The sequence below is a fragment of the Onychostoma macrolepis genome, chromosome 10 (genome assembly GCF_012432095.1).
Source record: "Onychostoma macrolepis isolate SWU-2019 chromosome 10, ASM1243209v1, whole genome shotgun sequence".
NCBI classification, from domain to species: Eukaryota; Metazoa; Chordata; class Actinopteri; order Cypriniformes; family Cyprinidae; genus Onychostoma; species Onychostoma macrolepis.
In genome coordinates this window covers 15,233,636-15,252,942 of record NC_081164.1, presented here as the reverse complement: position 1 = coordinate 15,252,942, position 19,307 = coordinate 15,233,636, and the positions used below count along the sequence as shown (strand labels likewise).

General features: G+C 35.2%; 1 protein-coding gene across 7 annotated transcripts in view; it reads right to left on the bottom strand.

The window, feature by feature from the left end:
• The window catches only part of LOC131548460 (zinc finger matrin-type protein 4-like), a 35,200-nt gene extending 23,413 nt beyond the window's left edge, over positions 1-11,787 (bottom strand). The window contains exons 1-5 of one of the 7 annotated variants that reach the window (XM_058789737.1): positions 11,644-11,730; positions 11,122-11,157; positions 8,341-8,467; positions 7,731-7,832; positions 4,256-4,544 (exon numbers count right to left, since the gene is read on the bottom strand). In XM_058789737.1, the coding sequence (XP_058645720.1) occupies positions 4,256-4,306 (51 nt within the window). In that variant the 5' untranslated portion in view covers positions 4,307-4,544; positions 7,731-7,832; positions 8,341-8,467; positions 11,122-11,157; positions 11,644-11,730. Of the gene's footprint in view, positions 1-4,255; positions 4,545-7,730; positions 7,833-8,340; positions 8,468-9,123; positions 9,165-11,121; positions 11,158-11,643 lie in introns of those variants that run through there. The other 6 variants (XM_058789736.1, XM_058789733.1, XM_058789732.1 and 3 more) reach the window with 6 other exon arrangements.
• Positions 11,788-19,307: the final 7,520 nt, after the last annotated feature.

Genomic DNA, 19,307 nt, shown 5'->3' with positions numbered 1-19,307 from the left:
ATACAAATTTCTCATTGTTACAGGGTTGTAAACTTGTGACAGGGTTGAGTTATTTGCTTCATTTATTAATAATTTTAATGAAAAAATATAAAATAGTTATGGTTTCAGTAAATATATATACTCCAAAATCACGACAACTCATATTTTTGTTTTAAATAGAATTTTTGACAATTTTTGACATAATTTTGACATAAGCATCATACATCAGAAATCGTGCCCACATTTTCAGCAGAAAGACAATGTTGGCCATGCAGATATGTAGACCCAGAAACAAGGGGACAATATGAGAGAGAAAGAAAACTAAAAATTTAAATTTAAGGCAATGCATCCCTTCAAATGTGTTACAGTCTTCAACCCCATCAGAAAAATATAGGGAAGACAATTAAGAACAAACGTATTTATTGCTGATTACCATCTGACATGTTAAGGGCTAAAACAATAAAATTGTGGTTTTAGTTCAAATTTTAAATTAAAAATATTTTTTACAAAAATAAAGAGACTGTAGACAAACAATTTGTGTATTTTTAGCTTCAGTCCTATAAAAATGTGAAAATGATGATAAATGTTACATTTGTTAACATTACATTTTTATCAGGGACACAAGAGCAGGTAGATGTTTGTTTTATAACGATTTCTGTGTAAAATCCCTTTTAAACCAATCCCATTTTGTCCGTTACGGGGTTGAGAAAAAAAAAAAAAAGCTGAAAAAAACCCTCAAATTGATAAAAGGTCTTTAATGCCTGAGGTGGGAAAATATGATATCTTGAATATGATATATTAAAATATGATGAATATTTTTTGGAGGTTTGATATGTGCCTAATGATGTGGGGTATTTAGAAGTTGAAAAACATGTATATTCCAAGTTGAAATGTTACCGAATCCCAGGAATGACCCTCCTGTCATTGATCAGGAGGTCTGTTCCTATTTTTTATTTATTTATTTTTAAGTAGGAGCACTAGTGCTCCTGAAAAGAAATGTAAACATAGAGTCCTCAAGAATTAAATATTAAAAACTAACTGCAAACGTTTTTGCAACGTAATATGTGCAAATTCACACACAACGTATCTTTAATTTGGCCAGAATTGCAGGTGCTTGTCTAAATATACAAGAAAGTTTAGAGAAAATATTAAATACGTTAATAAATGTTATTATAGATTATAAAGTGTTTTATAATTAAATACATCGGAAAGGTCATCTAAAATTTATTATTATTAACCCACCCCCCCTCCAAGCTAGAGTCCCCCCAGTGAATACTGGCCATTTCCACCACTGGCTATATTAGTATATTATTATAGTGTTATATTTCAATTTCACAAAGAAACGTGCAGCATTTTGTCCAAGCAATAATAAAAGAACATATTTAATTTATAATTTGTCTTAAATCTCATTTTCTTAAAAAAAATCATGAATCGTGAATCGAATCGAATCGTGAAATCAAAATCGCAAATCGAATCGAATCGTGAGTTGAGTGAATCGTTACATCCCTACGAACTAGTACTAGGTTTTTCACCCGATCGGAACCAAACCACTGCAGAAATATTCTCTGGACACTGAATATCAATAATTATCAAAAAAAAGTAGAAATTTCCATTTTCACGCAGAAACAGTATGCCAAAAAGCGTCTATGCTAACGTTAGCCAAATGTTATTTGAAGCATAACTCTGGAACGGAATGAAATATCTTCACCAAACTCGGTACTCATGTGTATGAGCTCAATCTTTGGTCAAATAAAAAAATTGTTTGTGAAGTTCTGCCACTTGGTGGCGCTATAAGACTGAAAAAACAGCTCTAACTCGGCAACCGTTGGTCCGATCAACTTGAAAACTGGTATGCAGCGTCTTGGTCCAAAGGGGCACGAGTTGTCTATGAGGACATTCGCGTATCTCAAAAAACATGGCCGCCATTGTGTGGAACAAAACTCGGTAGGCATGTTCGACTCATGGCCCTAAAGGTCTGTAAGAATTTTGAAAGAAATCGGCCACTAGTTGACGCTAACGACATTTTTTGGCTCTGTAATCACGTGGTGTTTGTGCTGTTTGTGGGGTATTGTCAAGAGGAAGATGAGAGACACCAGACCCAACAATGCAGATGAGCTGAAGGCCGCTATCAAAGAAACCTGGGCTTCCATACCACCTCAGCAGTGCCACAAACTGATCCCCTCCATGCCACGCCGAATTGAGGCAGTAATTAAAGCAAAAGGAGCCCCTACCAAGTATTGAGTACACGTACAGTAAATGAATATACTTTCCAGAAGGCCAACAATTCACTAAAAATGTTTTTTTTTTTTTATTGGTCTTATGAAGTATTCTAATTTGTTGAGATTTAATTGGTGGGTTTTTGTTAAATGTGAGGCAAAATCATCACAATTAAAAGAACCAAAGACTTAAACTACTTCAGTCTGTGTGCAGTGAATTTCTTTAATACACGAGTTTCACAATTTGAGTTGAATTACTGAAATAAATTAACTTTTCCACGACATTCTAATTTATTGAGATGCACCTGTATATGTCTTTCTTATCTCACACACTCCACTCAGTTCATAGAGCTCTCTTCTAATGAGCCGATGATCTGAATCAGGTGTGGTCAATAAGGCAGCACAGAGCAGAAAGTATCTAATAATGGAGTTAAGAATCACTATTTTATATCGGCAACAAAGTTAGTGTGTGTTAGCATGCTTGCTGTGTATTAAGTATTATTAAACCTTTCATTTCTGTGTATGTCTGTGTGGTTGTTTGTATGCATACTGTTTATTAAGTATTTTTAAACCTTTCATTTCTCTCTCTGTGTGTGTGTGTGTATGTGACAGAGAGAGAGACAGTTTTAATGAATTCTCCATTGTGAATGCGTTCTATTGTCAGCCCTGCATTTCACGTTGGCCTAGTCCAGGGGTGGGCAAACTCGGCCCTTCCAGGCCACTTTCCTTCAGAGTTTAGCATTAAAGTGCTTAAACCTTCATGGAGCTCTCTTCTAAAGAGCCGGTGATCTGAATCAGGTGCGGTCAATAAGCAAGGCAGCGCACAGCAGAAGGTCTCCAGTAATGGAGTTGAGAATCACTATTTTATATCTACAACAACCTGTGTCTGTGTGTGTGTTTGTTTGTTTGTGTGTGTGTGTTAGCATGCTTACTGTGTATCAGTGTTATTAAATATTTCATTTCTGTCTGTGTGTGTATGTGACAGAGAGAGAGAGAGAGAACGATGTCATTTCAACGATCAGCACTTGAAAATGTTTTTTTCTTTCTTTTCTTTCCCATCTCACTCAGTGAGATGTTGTTAACGTATGAATAACAAGCATGCAAAGTTTCATGGAGATTGGACCATAGGTGGTGCTATAACAGTCATAAATGTTTAAAATCATCATATTTCTTTGGTAAATTACCTGCATTGGCCCAAAATGCTATTTTTAATCATTGATTTAGGTGGTTACAGCCATGTAAACACAATCTTTTTTCTTATGTGCTTAAATGCTTGAACCCCGGTAATCGCTGCTTGCAGCTATATTTATTATTATTATTTTCAAAATTGTAATTGTAAATGTAATTAATTTTAACTTTGACAGAAAGAAAGAAAGTAATTTTCCCTCCAAACCTGTAGTATGAATTACTTTGTTGACTTTTTTGACTCATAATCATTTCCACTGTATGGAAACAGCAGCATGAATATTATGCTAAACATTTTCTTTTCATTTTAGTTTATAACTGTATATGTTTGAGTAACATTTTTCAATTTTACTATAATTTCTCTTATTTTAAGTAAGTATTGTGTCATAAGTATTTCATTTCTTGAAGTCATTGCATACTTTTTTATTCATTTTCATTGTACAGAAAACAGCAGTGTGAATGTCAGGTTTGGGACGACGTGGGGGAGTAAATGATGAATATTTACGCGGCACTGCTCCTTTTACAGCTGAGAGTAACTGTTCCAATAATTTTGCAAACGCTATTACTAAAGCTGTATGTATTTAGTCAAGCAGACCTTGTGTCAGGCCCGTCGTCTGAACCGTTGATATTCCACTTGCACCTGTGTTCTCATTCACTAGAGTAGATTTTCACCTCGGTGAGGAGCGTGGAAATAGAGCAGCGAAGTGCTAATTGACCCGGGACACTCTTGATAACATCAAGTCGTGTTCAGTCAGCCATGAGGCGTTTCCTCTCTTGTTGATCTGATCATTTCAACCCACTGACACAATATCAAGCCTCTACTTTAAGATATCTGACCATCAATAGATCAAACTGAGTTTTCTGAATGCATTTACCCAGTGACGCCACAACATCCCAGTTAGGCGGTTCTGATAAATGTTGGCCATTGATCCTCCTAACTGTCTGTTCGGTGTAATAAGCGAAGCGTCTAGGGCTGGCTTTGGCTTTGTTCGTTCTTGTAAGCTCGACTCTCCTCAGCGGGGTGGTGGCACACGGATCGGTCTCATTAAATGCATGACCACACAGCCTCATTGCTCTCTCTCCAGCAAACTTCTACCGTCCTCATTATAGCACCAACCAGCTGACAATAACAAGCTTGCACCTCAGGGCTTTGTTTTCTGAATTCTGTGAGGAAAAAGAAAGAAAACCAAAAGCAGATGTGTCACTGTGTTGTAACAGGGAAACCGCAGAATGTTTTACGATGCATAATAGAGCACAACTGTAGGGTTCTGTAAGTGTAGCTCTCATTCATTTTCATTATTTTTAGCAATAACAATGTCAACCTTTCAATACAGACCTAACATGAGCTCTGAGGTTGTCACGGCTTTTGTAGAAAGTGTTTAACTGAAAAACTGCACTACTATAAGCATGAAGAAAGATCCGCCAATCAGAAAGGTCGTTGTTACCAAGGAATCAGATGGAAAAAATCCCTGCAGTGACTGTGCGTGTGCACTTACAAAAACCTCAAATAATTGAGTCTCCTTACATCCTAAAATGACATAGTGTAGAACTGTCCATTTAAGATTAAAAAAAGAAAGAAAGAAAAAAACAGTGATGTTACAGATTTTACATTTTGGTGACTGTACACTTTACAGTACCTAATTGTTTTTTCCATTAAATTCCCAGTAATACTGTATATTATCTTATATATCAACCTTATTTGAGCTAAAATCTTAACCTATTTTTTAAACCAATCCCCTATCATTTATTCATACTTTTCCCTAAAAAACTTTTTAATAGTATTTTACAAAAAGTAAATATCATTTTCTTTAATATATTTTTTCCATAAATAATTGATACATTTTACTGTTCCTTTTTTACCGTTACATTTTTTTTTCACATTATACATAGTCAAAATAGTAATATAATTTCCTAAATATTTCACTGTTACTTTATAGTATACATATAATTTAATATAAACATTTTTATTTATAACACTTTCTCTCTCCTTAAACTTTTTTTTTTTTTTTTTTACAGTGTGTAGTGGTATGAGTACTCTGCAATAAATTTCAAACATATGCCATTTTATACTCATAATTAATGACTGAGAAAAATAGTTTTCAAATAATTCCTGACTGAATAACGTCATTTGGAATACTTATTGCAATGAGTAGTTCATTTCCTCAAGATGTTATATACATGGTTTGGTACCTTGTTGTTTTCTTTGCAGTATTTCTTTGATTCAGATGTTTAAAAGATTCATCTTAAAGCTGGTTGGTTTGGTTCGAGGCTTCAAACTCTCTATTGAAATGCCTAGAGCAAATAAATGGGGGGGGAAAAAACTTCCAGAACCGCCTAAAAAATGAGCGTCACTGTTGTTACCACTGTTAATCATGCTGAGGATAAGTAATAATCCCAAACTCTTTGTTTGGAGAAATATATTTAACCTGAGATTGACCTATAACACTAACAATCTCTAAATATGATCTTTGATTTGGAAACACTGTCAAGAACGCAGCCAATCCATTTATCAACGGCTATCCTGCATGATCATGCCAAGCATCAAGGTCAGATAAAATCTGAACTTCTCATGTTGAAAGCCTCATCATTTAAACATGAGAGACGTGATATTGCAGACGAGACTAGACTCTAGATTGGGTTAACAAGCTAACAGGTTCTCAGCCAGCGCAAGTGTCGACCACATGGCTCCGTTCCCTCAGGAGAATGACAGCGACAGACAAATTTAAGAGGCAATAATTAAGACATCTCCATTCATGGCTGAGGTAATGACGCAATGATGCAAGAAGCTGTCATCAACCACTGTCTCAGAGGATGCATCAGATAGAACCGCAAAGACAAATACCAAGCATGCAAAAACCACTGGGCTACTCAAGCCAAAAAGTCACACTTTTGGACAAACAGCCATATCATATCTGATAACATGAGCCCCAGCTGGTCTTGTGGCCTGGATGATTGGTGTGCAATATGAAGACCAGCACATCTAATTCCTCAGATTGTTTGGCAAAATAGTGTAGGCTGAAAGGAGCGAATGAAGAACAGCTGGCTGTTTCTGAGAACTGTAGACTTGCTGAGATTTTAAACTTGGCCTGACAAATCACAAACACAAATATCCAATGCTATGCAATTATTTGACTTGGATCCTGCCTTCACAAACAGCTCTGAAATTGCCAAGAATAATGTGGCTCCTATAGCGAGCTGCTGCAAAAAATTGGGAGTTTTAAAAGACAGAAAGCTGACAATGCGCTGCTAGTGATCCATATGCATCTAGATAATGGTGTATCCCACTGGGGTTTATGCATTGGTGAACCGTTAACTGATGCAAACAAACAAAAGCAATTACTTTTTTTTAAATGTTCTAAAACGCTTACATAAAGAGGGTAATTTGTGTACCCCCTCATGCTCCGTTAGTGTATTAATTGAAATTAGTCATGTGACTGGCATCTGTGATGGTTCAAGTGGGTTTATTTGGGCTCCCAAGGCAATGTTGTTTTAGAACAAATATAAATGTGCTATAGCTATAAGCAAGCAAATATATAATGACCACAATACTTATTGCTCAGAGAGTACATACTACTGTTGAAGACATTGAGGTCATTAAGATTTTTTGAAAGAAATTAATATTTGTATTCTGAGAGTAAACTGATAGTAAAGACAATTGTAATATTACCAAAAATTTCCTGTATCACAGGAATCAATTGCATTTGAAAATATTTAGAAAACACTTATTTTTATTTGTAATGTTTCACAACAACCCCAAACATTTAAAGGGATAGTTCACCCAAAAATCTAAATTCTGTCATTAATTACTTACCCTCAAGTCGTTCTAAACCTGTAAGACCTTCGTTCATCAAAACACAAATTAAGATATTTTTCATGAAATCCGAGAGCTTTCTGATCCTGTATATAGACAGCAACATAACTGACATGTTCAAGGCCCAGAAAGATATTAAGGACATCATTAAAATAGTCCATGTGACATGAGTGGTTCAACCTCAGTTTTATGAAGCTACGAGAATACTTTTTGTGCAAAAAGAAAACAAAAATAATGACTTCATAGAACAATTCTTCTCTTCCTCAGGATAGATATACCTACTCGCATATCTATCCTGATATCATCAGAAAAAAAATTATTTACATACCGCGATTGATGGTGGGTGAAATTCATCCCCCTTTTTTAATTGGATATGAATATTAGCAGCAAAAACCTAATTAACCTACTTATCTGCCCTCATTTAAGAAAGTGCGCAGCAGACCGTAGAACATTATTGACAGCGGATCAAATTAACTGGTATCAGTAAATGTTTATGCTTTATGTGAACGTGTGTGTGTGTGTGTGCGAGAGTTACTCACCTCATAGTGGGCGACTCTCTGTGACTCAGAGATAAGCTGAGCGCTGCACACTTTGCAGTAGCTGTCAGTGAATAACCCCGGATCCACTTCTGTAGATTTCATCTAAAGAGGAATATTATGACAATTACTCATTTTTAAGCACATAACATGATTGGTCACACATTCATTAGCAATGCCTCAAACTAGAAGAGTTCTGAGGTCTAGCGAGACCGTCTCAAATATCATACACTCATTATTACAAACTTCTAAACAGTATAACAGTGAGAAAATAATCCAAACACAGCTTGATTGGCTAATCAAACCATTGTCGGTGTATTTGTAAAGTCATAACCTTGCCAACATCAATCATGTAAGATTTCATCGATGTGACATTTTGAGTTTATCATACAGTGACATTCTTTGCGCAAACTGATGAAATCTGTGACATTTGGATTTGGCAAAAGGAGAGGGATGTTGGAGAGGAGGGGGTATAATGAGACAGACAAGGGAGATAAATCTGGCACCGCTCCGTGTCAAAAGAGGCACCAACTTGCTGTTGTGCCTGGAGGAGAAAGCAGTGCATACTTTTTAATGCTGACCTGGGACCATCTGACGTTAACCTTATACTGACCTTTATTAATCTAGACACTGAGAAAAGATTGTAGGTCGTAATGAGAGATTTCTTTTGACAGAACGAGCTGAGGTCATCCATTTGGTCCATACACTCATTTGGAAAGCTCCTGGCACCCGTCAGGGATCTTAAAGGAATAGTTAATCCAAAAATGAATATATGCTGAAATTTTACTTAATTTCATGCCATCCAAAATGTAGATAAATTGTTTTTTTCATCAACACAGATTTAGAGAAATGTAGCATGTATAGCATTACATCACTGTCTCACCAATGGATCCTCTGCGGTGAATGGGTGCCGTCAGAATGAGAGTCCAAACAGCTGATAAAAACATCACAATAATCCACAAGTAATCCACACATCTCCAGTCTCAATCAGTTTACATCTTGTGAAGTGAAAAGCTGCACGTTTGCAAATCCATTATTAGGGCATTTTAACTTTACATAATATGTGCATATTTCTCTTATGAATAGAGGACTCATATTTTAGCCGGAATCAATGGTTTGAAGTTAAAAACATCTTAATGATGGATTTGTTTTTTACAAACACACAGCTTATCGACGTTAATTGATGGACTGGTGTCATTTGGACTACTTTTGGATTATTTTTATCAGCTATTTGGACTCTCATTCTGACGGCACCCATTCACTGCAGAGGATCCATTGGCGAGCAAGTGATGTAATGTTGAATTTCTCCAAATCTGTTCCAATGATGAAACAACTTGGATGGCCTAAAGGTGAGTACATTTTCAGCGAATTTTCATTTTTAAATTCACATTCATACATCATATCCATTTCATTGCAAACTTGTATGACTTCTTTCTTCTGTGAAACGCACACACACACACACACACACACACACAAAAGATTTAGAAGAATGTTGCCACAGGTTTTGTACATAAAATTACAGTCAATGGGATCAAAAACAGTATAATGCTGGACCCCATTGACCCCATTGGACTTTTTCTTTTGTGTTCATATGAAAGAAAGTCATTTGGGTTTGGAGGGCGAGCAAGTTATCAAATTTTCCATTTTTGGGATGAACTCATTAATTCAGTAAGCATAATCAAATCAGAAAGTAACCTACAATAATGAATGAACACACAAAGAGACTGTTAAATGGTATACAAAATGGGCTACTTTAAAATCAGCATGTTTTCTTTCAAATATATATATATATATATAATCTGTTTTCACATGCTTTGATGAAGCTTTAGTCATTCGCAACCACTTTGAGATTATCATGGGAGATATTATGGTGCTCTAGATTCTACTTCGGAGGACCAGATCTGAGGAAACAACTGCTTATAGGGCTCATTTGTGATTCAAGGGCATTGCCAACTGAAATTTGAATAATGATAAAAGAGTTTTATATAAATAAAGTTAAGGTTGTTTTCAAACCCATTCTTCTCACCCTAGGGGTACGTTCAAACCGTCTATATATCCAATAACTATTCCAGACAAGTTGTTTGCAGGCAGAAATGATGTTTCTGAATGTCTGTGACCCTCTGATGCCCCCTAAAACTAAATAACACCCTACAGCATTCTTACACCCAATAATCCAAAATCATTACTTCCAAAAAAGCCATCTATCCTCTCTCAAAAGCAAACAAATGCATTCTCACTTATGCACTGAACTTTTGTAGTAAAGATTTATGTACAGCCTCCTCAAAAGTAAATAACTGAATTATGGGTTGATCTGAAACAACTGCTACTCCAAAAGCCCTTCTAAATGATAATCAATAGGGCAAATGGAGATCAGAATTGCAACTGGCCCTGCAAATGTATGTAACCTTTAATTTAGATTTGCAGGATTACAGCAGCTTGAGAAACCAATTGGGAATTACACCATGATTGATCAGACACTGTACTGTATATGAGACTTTAATTAGAATTGTGATTGACTTGCTCAATACTTATGATTTGCATCAGATGTCACTTGTAACTCCAAAGACAGTTTAGAAATCCAACATGAAAGATCTCTTACAAATTGAAATAACTGAAATAACTCTAATAAAAAGACCAGATAGGAAAAAAGGAAGGAAATAATTGAGCAGAAATGGTTTTCTAAAGAGATGGATCTTATCAGAGTCTCTCCTGTCATAGTTAATCATGTCAATACAAGCTCTGGCTAACAAAGGCCTGAGCAGATGAGCATAATGCTCTTCTTTCATGTGCGGAAAAGTGATTGCTTGCCTTGCGTAAGCCCCAGAACCACATATTGATTTCCCCTAAGTTAAAAAAAAAATGCAATTTCCATTATTTCAATGAATGTTATAATGGATAATGAAGTGAGGAGAAAAAATAAATCGGTGAAAGGAGACACAGGAGAGCAGGTGCTTTCTTTTCATTCCTACAAATCCCACCGATTCTGAGATGAGGAGAAAACTGCACAGCTGATGTGCCTACAAAGTTACCAGCACCTACACAATCATTGAAGACAATGACTGAACTCGTAAGCACAAGAACATTCTATTAATAAATAATATATATTCTGATTATGTATGTGCCATAAATACCTGATTTTCATAACCAGAATAAACCAATATTCTAGTTTCTAGAAGTCTCAACAGGATACACATATGCCTCTGCTGTTCAGAATTTTTGGTCATGCAAAAGTCTTAGAAATATCAACTTAAAGATGTATGATGAATCACTCTGCAATATGATACTGTATACCCAAAATCTTTATGTATCCATATTTGTTTAATATAACAATTTTACACTTAAGGCTCATCAGATTAAGATCAATCTTTACCGAAAAATGTCATAATTTACTCACTGTAATGTTTGTTCCAGATCTTTTCTTCTTCTTCCACTGAACACAAAAGAAGATACTTTGAAGAATGTGGGTAACTAAAGAGTTTCTGGTCCTCACTGAATTATTGAAATAGCATTTTGAATATTTTATTTTTCTTCATTCTATGTAATTCAATGGGGACCAGCAGCTGTTTGGTTACCCACATTATTCAAATTATATATATATATATTTTTTTTTTCAACAGAATGACAGACACTCATACTGTTTAGGAACAGCTTTGGTGGGTAGAATTTTCATTTTTTGAGTGAACTATCCTTTAAAGGTGTTTTCAATGAAAGTCACAAATGCTCAGCTTTTATAAGGGTACTGAGATGAGATTTACATGAGCGCTAAAAAAAAAAAAAAGAGCATTTAATAGTTTCACAGAATAATAATAATAATAGTAGTACTCAAAAAGTTCATGCATGATCAATGTTCAAGTTCATGCATTATGAAGAATAAGAAATGCTGGACATTCGCGTAAAAGTGAAAACAAAAGCTTACTTGTAATTTCAAACTGTATCCCTGGTGCAGGTGATCGGGACAAACAGGCAGGTGATTGTTGATCGTACAGTCCATAGACAGAGTGTGTGTAAGTGATGCTGAGCGTGCTGTGTGTCTGCATCAGTTCCTCAGTGAGCTCCATGTTCAGAGGCTGCTCTCCGCCCCGCGCCGCGCTCATTGGCTGCTGCAGCCACACATCGGCAATGTGCAAATCAAGAAATAACTCATTTAAAGAAAATGAATTCTCATTTAACTAATCTGTGAGCTGTTGAAGTATTTAAAAAAGCATGAGTGATTTAAAAAAAAAAATCAATCAATTTATTTTTGTTTGATTGTGAACAGCAGCCTCTTTCTTGAGGTCTACCAAACGTATGCGATATGAAATGTTCTTAGAACTTTTATAGAAAAACTTTTCATTTTTTCTTGGAAGGGGGACAACGCGTTCTTGTTTTGCGTCCATTCGAATTATTTAAAAAGCGTCTCGACACTCCAGTATACTGTTGCGCAGTTTCTGAACGCAAGAAAGGAAACGCTTCACAACGCTGTGAGTAACGTTAATTAAAGGTGTCACAAATAGAACACAATTATTTTTATATTGAATCCAGAAATGTTCATTATACAGATGAGTTAGTGTAGTGAAATTAAGGACAAACTAACAATAACAAAACCTAATAACGAAAAATTAACAACTTTGTGAGGCGACAGTAGATGGCAAACAAACTTCATTCATCCAGGCCAACAGGTGTCAGTATAAAATCCAAAACCACAAATTTACACATTTTTAAGAAAATCTCAGTTTTTATTTAAGTGATGATTCATTATAGATGGCTGTTGACTTGCTGCCTCGCTGCCTTAGGCAATGACTTTGCAGGCAGCGTTTTTGCACGAAAGTACCTCACGAAACTAATTTCGGACAAGCTTCTGAGACAGTGTAACGGTTTAATGCTCTACAACAAAATAGAACGAGTTTTGGTGATAACTAAACAAATATTTAATTATTATAATACTGATTTCTTGCTAGAAATAACATCAAAAGTGCAAAAAGTTAGTCAGAAATATACTGTACTTTTAGGGTGCTTTCACACCTGCCTCATTTAGTTCGGTTGAATCGTACTAGAGTTCGTTTTCCCTCTTGCTACAGTTCGTTTGGGCAGGTGAGAATGCAGCGGGTGCGCACCAAAAGCGGACCAAACAAGCGTACCGAGACTCAGCTGAAGAGGTGGTCTCGGTCCGCTTCCAAACGAACTCTGGTACGGTTCGTTTAAGGTGTGAATATGAACCGGCCTTGATCCGATCCAACTGCAGAAAGCACGCTCAGAAAACACACAGCTCGCGCATATAGTGCTGTTGTTTGCATTTCAATCGCTTAAATCACTCGTTTTCAAACCGCAATGCTTAAAAACGCGTGCAAATTATGAGTTTTCGTGACCATAGCGCCCACAGCAACGTATGGAAGCCCGTTTCCGCCACTGAATAAAAAAATAAAAAAGGTTATTGCGACTTTTTATCTCAGAATTCTGACTTCTTTTCTCAGAATTGTGAGATATAAACTCACAATTCTGACTTTTTCTCAGAATTCTGAGATATAAACTCGCAATTCTGAGATATAAACCGCAATTCTGACTTTTTCTCAGAATTCTGAGATATAAACTCGCAATTCTGAGATATAAAGTCGCAATTCTGAGATATAAACTCGCAATTCTGAGATATAAAGTCGCAATTCTGAGATATAAAGTCGCAATTTGAGATATAAACTCGCAATTCTGAGATATAAACCGCAATTCTGAGATATAAACCGCAATTCTGAGATATAACCGCAATTCTGAGATATAACCGCAATTCTGAGATATAAACTCACAATTCTGAGATATAAACCGCAATTCTGAGATATAAACTCACAATTCTGACTTTTTCTCAGAATTCTGAGATATAAACTCGCAATTCTGACTTTTTCTCAGAATTCTGACTTTTTCTCAGAATTCTGAGATATAAACTGCAATTCTGAGATATAAACTGCAATTCTGAGATATAACCGCAATTCTGAGATATAAACTCACAATTCTGACTTTTTCTCAGAATTCTGACTTCTTTTCTCAGAATTGTGAGATATAAACTCGCAATTCTGAGATATAAACCGCAATTCTGAGATATAAACTGCAATTCTGAGATATAACCGCAATTCTGACTTTTTCTCAGAATTCTGAGATATAAACTCACAATTCTGACTTTTTCTCAGAATTCTGACTTCTTTTCTCAGAATTGTGAGATATAAAGTCGCAATTCTGAGATATAAACTCGCAATTCTGAGATATAAACCGCAATTCTGAGATATAAAGTCGCAATTCTGAGATATAAACTGCAATTCTGAGATATAAACTGCAATTCTGAGATATAAAGTCGCAATTCTGACTTTTTCTCAGAATTCTGAGATATAAACTCGCAATTCTGACTTTTTCTCAGAATTCTGACTTCTTTTCTCAGAATTGTGAGATATAAACTCAATTCTGAGATATAAACTGCAATTCTGAGATATAAACCGCAATTCTGACTTTTTCTCAGAATTCTGACTTCTTTTCTCAGAATTGTGAGATATAAACTCACAATTCTGACTTTTTCTCAGAATTCTGAGATATAAACTCAATTCTGAGATATAAACTCGCAATTCTGACTTTTTCTCAGAATTCTGACTTTTTCTCAGAATTCTGACTTCTTTTCTCAGAATTGTGAGATATAAAGTCGCAATTCTGAGATATAAAGTCGCAATTCTGAGATATAAAGTCGCAATTCTGACTTTTTCTCAGAATTCTGACTTCTTTTCTCAGAATTGTGAGATATAAACTCGCAATTCTGACTTTTTCTCAGAATTCTGACTTCTTTTCTCAGAATTGTGAGATATAAAGTCGCAATTCTGAGATATAAACTCGCAATTCTGAGATATAAACTGCAATTCTGAGATATAAACTCAATTCTGAGATATAAACTGCAATTCTGAGATATAAACTCAATTCTGAGATATAAACTCAATTCTGAGATATAAACTCAATTCTGAGATATAAACTCAATTCTGAGATATAAAGTCGCAATTCTGACTTTTTCTCAGAATTCTGACTTCTTTTCTCAGAATTGTGAGATATAAACTCGCAATTCTGAGATATAAAGTCGCAATTCTGAGATATAACCGCAATTCTGAGATATAAAGTCGCAATTCTGAGATATAAACTCAATTCTGAGATATAAAGTCGCAATTCTGAGATATAAAGTCGCAATTCTGACTTTTTCTCAGAATTCTGAGAAAAAGTCAGAATTGCGGTTTATATCTCAGAATTCTGAGATATAAACTCGCAATTCTGAGATATAAAGTCGCAATTCTGAGATATAAACCGCAATTCTGAGATATAAAGTCGCAATTCTGAGATATAAACTCGCAATTCTGAGATATAAACCGCAATTCTGAGATATAAACTCGCAATTCTGAGATATAAACTCGCAATTGCGAGAAAAAGTCAGAATTGCGGTTTATATCTCAGAATTGCGGTTTATATCTCAGAATTGCAGTTTATATCTCAGAATTGCGACTTTATATCTCAGAATTATGAAGTTTATATCTCAGAATTGCGACTTTATATCCCAGAATTCTGAGAAAAAGTCAGAATTATGAAGTTTATATCTCAGAATTGCGACTTTATATCTCAGAATTGCGGTTTATATCTCAGAATTGCGAGTTTATATCTCAGAATTGCGACTTTATATCTCAGAATTGCAGTTTATATCTCAGAATTGCAGTTTATATCTCAGAATTATGAGTTTATATCTCAGAATTGCAGTTTATATCTCAGAATTGCGGTTTATATCTCAGAATTCTGAGAAAAGAAGTCAGAATTCTGAGATATAAACTCGCAATTGAGAGAAAAAAGTCAGAATTGCAGTTTATATCTCAGAATTCTGAGATATAAACTCGCAATTGCGAGAAAAAGTCAGAATTGCGGTTTATATCTCAGAATTGCAGTTTATATCTCAGAATTATCTTATCTCCTGTATTTAATGTTGTAAGATATCGACCAAGCAAGGCATCTCCGATGAAAATTGTAAATAAATTAAGGATTCATTATTTATTAGTTAGTAGCCTATTAGTTATTATTTTAAGTTTTTTATTTTTTTTATTTTATTATTTTTATTTAGTCAATTATATATGAAGGGTTCAGATGCAAAAGTTTATGTTATTCTGAAATTTTCTTCTAAAATGAGAGCATTTTTCTCAGGTACAGCTTCTTTTCATTGTCATTAAAGTGAAATAACTGAACATAAACATAGGAGCCTGAGAAAATGCTCATTTTAGAAGAAAAATTCAGATAGCACTTCATATAATTGACTAAATAATTAAAAAAATACTTAAAATAATAACTAATAAAGAATCCTTAATTTATTTACAATTTTCATTGGGGATGTCTTGCTTGGTCGATATCTTACAACATTAAATACAGGAGATAAGATAATTCTAGAGCAAGAACAGAGATGAAAGCGTTTTATGCGAGAGTGAAGGAAATCCACCTGCGTGCATTCATTCACACTCATGTTACAATAATACGCCTTTACTTGACAGCTGTTGTTAAAATAACGCGATAGAAGCTGCCTCAAACTCAGAAATATAAAGAAATGAAGAATATTGTGTCTGAAAGCTGTGCGTGCCGTCCCCCCTCCCGCACCCTGCCCGGCGGTAATGGTACTGTCCAACCGCGAGCGCAGAACACAGAAATGGAGAATAATTAGTCATTTGTATGTTTGTTCAACAATCATATTCGGACGCAGCATTTATCTAGTTCATTTTGATAGTGCAAATTGAACAAAGCACTGCAAAGCCTTACACGGAGTTTCCTATTGTGAGAGAAAGTCAGAGTTGTGAGATATAAACTCGCAATTGCGAGAGAAAAAGTCAGAATTGCGAGTTTATATCTCAGAATTGCGAGTTTATATCTCAGAATTGAGTTTATATCTCAGAATTCTGAGAAAAAAGTCAGAATTGCGAGTTTATATCTCAGAATTGCGAAGTTTATATCTCAGAATTCTGAGAAAAAAGTCAGAATTGCGAAGTTTATATCTCAGAATTGCGAAGTTTATATCTCAGAATTATGAGTTTATATCTCAGAATTCTGAGAAAAAAGTCAGAATTGCGAGTTTATATCTCAGAATTGCGTAGTTTATATCTCAGAATTGCGAGTTTATATCTCAGAATTCTGAGAAAAAAGTCAGAATTATGAAGTTTATATCTCAGAATTGCGAGTTTATATCTCAGAATTGCGACTTTATATCTCAGAATTCTGAGAAAAAAGTCAGAATTGCGAGTTTATATCTCAGAATTGCAGTTTATATCTCAGAATTGCGACTTTATATCTCAGAATTTTGAGAAAAAAGTCAGAATTATGAGTTTATATCTCAGAATTGCGAGTTTATATCTCACAATTCTGAGAAAAGAAGTCAGAATTCTGAGAAAAAAAGTCAGAATTCTGAGATAAAAAGTCGCAATAACCTTTTTTATTTTTTTATTCAGTGGCGGAAACGGGCTTCCATAGCAACGTGACATGAGTGCACTAAATAGGCTAAAGCTTGCCGCAAAGCCCCGGCAAAAGTTACAATGAATGTGTCTTGGGAAAATAGTAAGGAGATATTTGAATTATTTATTAATAAACTAGTGTTTTCTGAGTCAGTGTCACAAAGATGAAGTTAAAAATCCTGACTCGCATCTCCTCATTGGACGCGCCTTTAGAAAGAAATGCATCTTTACGGATTATAATGAAAGAGTTTTTGTTTTGGATATGATTTATTTCGCTTTGTAGAAATTCAAAGCTTTCTATAGATATATTCATCATGTCTGTAAGTTACATTTTTGACGGGAAGCGCATCCTATTAGTTTTCTTTATTTTAGAAGAGCACGTTTTCTTGATATTGTGAGTGCACAAATAAAAATATACCCTTTACAGTTCCGAACGATGTATTATTATTACCTTTATGAGCAACAATTACGGCGTATATGATGTTCTGATGCGCGCTTCAGCTTCCACTCTCCGCACAAACGATCGGATATGCGCCTAGCGCACATTTATATAGGTTAAATGTTTAAACTAACATTTTGATATGCTTTGAGTATTTCATATCTATAGATTTTATTTTTGGCAAGTCGTAATTACAACATTGTATGACATTGTCTCATATATGATGTTCATAAGTTGCTTCATATTGCGTTTTTATCTCATGACAGCAAATCAGTAAAATAATAAAAATTGCACTACGAAAGATCTCCATGATTTGCCTGTTTTTGCACTTCCTGTTTTTCCCTGCTTGAGAATTTCTGTCCAATGAACGGATGACCTTAGCACACGTGTGGTTTTGTTTACAATTTCTGGTTCATTTGCAAAAAGGGCAGTGTGAAAGCGAACCGCACCAAACAAACAAAAAAAAAAATTTCTATTTGGTCCGGACCAAAGCAAGTGAACTATCGGACTTTCCTGGTGTGAATACACCCTTACACACAAACTGACCACCAACAGAACTTTCAGATGCCATCTTTATTTTGTAGCTCAACCGTCACGGAATGGAATGCACAGGATTGTGGGATACCAAAGGAAGCTTAGGATACATCTATGCTGCCTTAAAAATAAGATCAGAAGAAGGTACCTCTGGAGACAGGAAATGAAGCAGAATTTAGATTCGGACATGCCTTGATGCCGTCCTGCCTTGGAATGCTGCCTCCGAAGGCAGCATTTTAGAGCTTTAGGACGCAGCCCATGTTTACTTCATTTGTGTTGTAGGCCAAAGCTCTTGACTATTAACCGATTGGGAGTGTCAACTAACCTACTATTCAGTTCATCTTTAAGTCCCCATGGCATATATATTGGATTAAACTCACTTTTCTAAGTAAATTTTACCTCTTTATTTTCATGCTGTTTAGGTTACAATATTCAGATTTCATAAATAATAAAGCCTGATCAGAGCATATTTCCAAAAGTCTAACATATCCTTTCATAAAAATACATATTATTTTTTAAAGTAAAGTAAGTTAACAGGTACTGCATAACCAGCAGGTAAAGTAGGTGCTGCCCTCTATTGGGAAGTTGGTGTAATTGCATGGATGGAGATGATGCATGTTGCTGTGGAGTATTTCATAAATCAGTTGTTTGCTTTACATATACCTCTCATTGGATATATAAACATGTCACTGACATACGTCACATGATGCATTTGGGTCATTGATATGTTTATAACACTTTCTACAGGCATCACAGTGACTGACTGAGTCAGTATAAAGGTCAGAAAGGCCCTGATTATAGAAGTAAGAGGCTGACTATCCCTTGAGCCAATATATCGGTTTATAGAATAACAGAAAAAACAGAGCAGTCATAAATTTGGACAAACAGTTTTTATTTTGCATATTTTTCTCATGGTGAAAGAGTGGACTTGAGATTTAGAGCCGGATTTTTTTCTCTCGATCATCAGGGAGTTTGCAGTGCCAAAACTGTAGTATGGGTAGATTGAGAGAGAAAAAATTCCTGGAAGAAAGTTTTTTTTCTCAAACAGAGTCTCCAAACCAAATGTAATAATACAAAAGAAAAAGAAAAAAAATGCAATAATAGATGAAGTAGATTATTCAGCTGAAAATATTTACTTCTCTT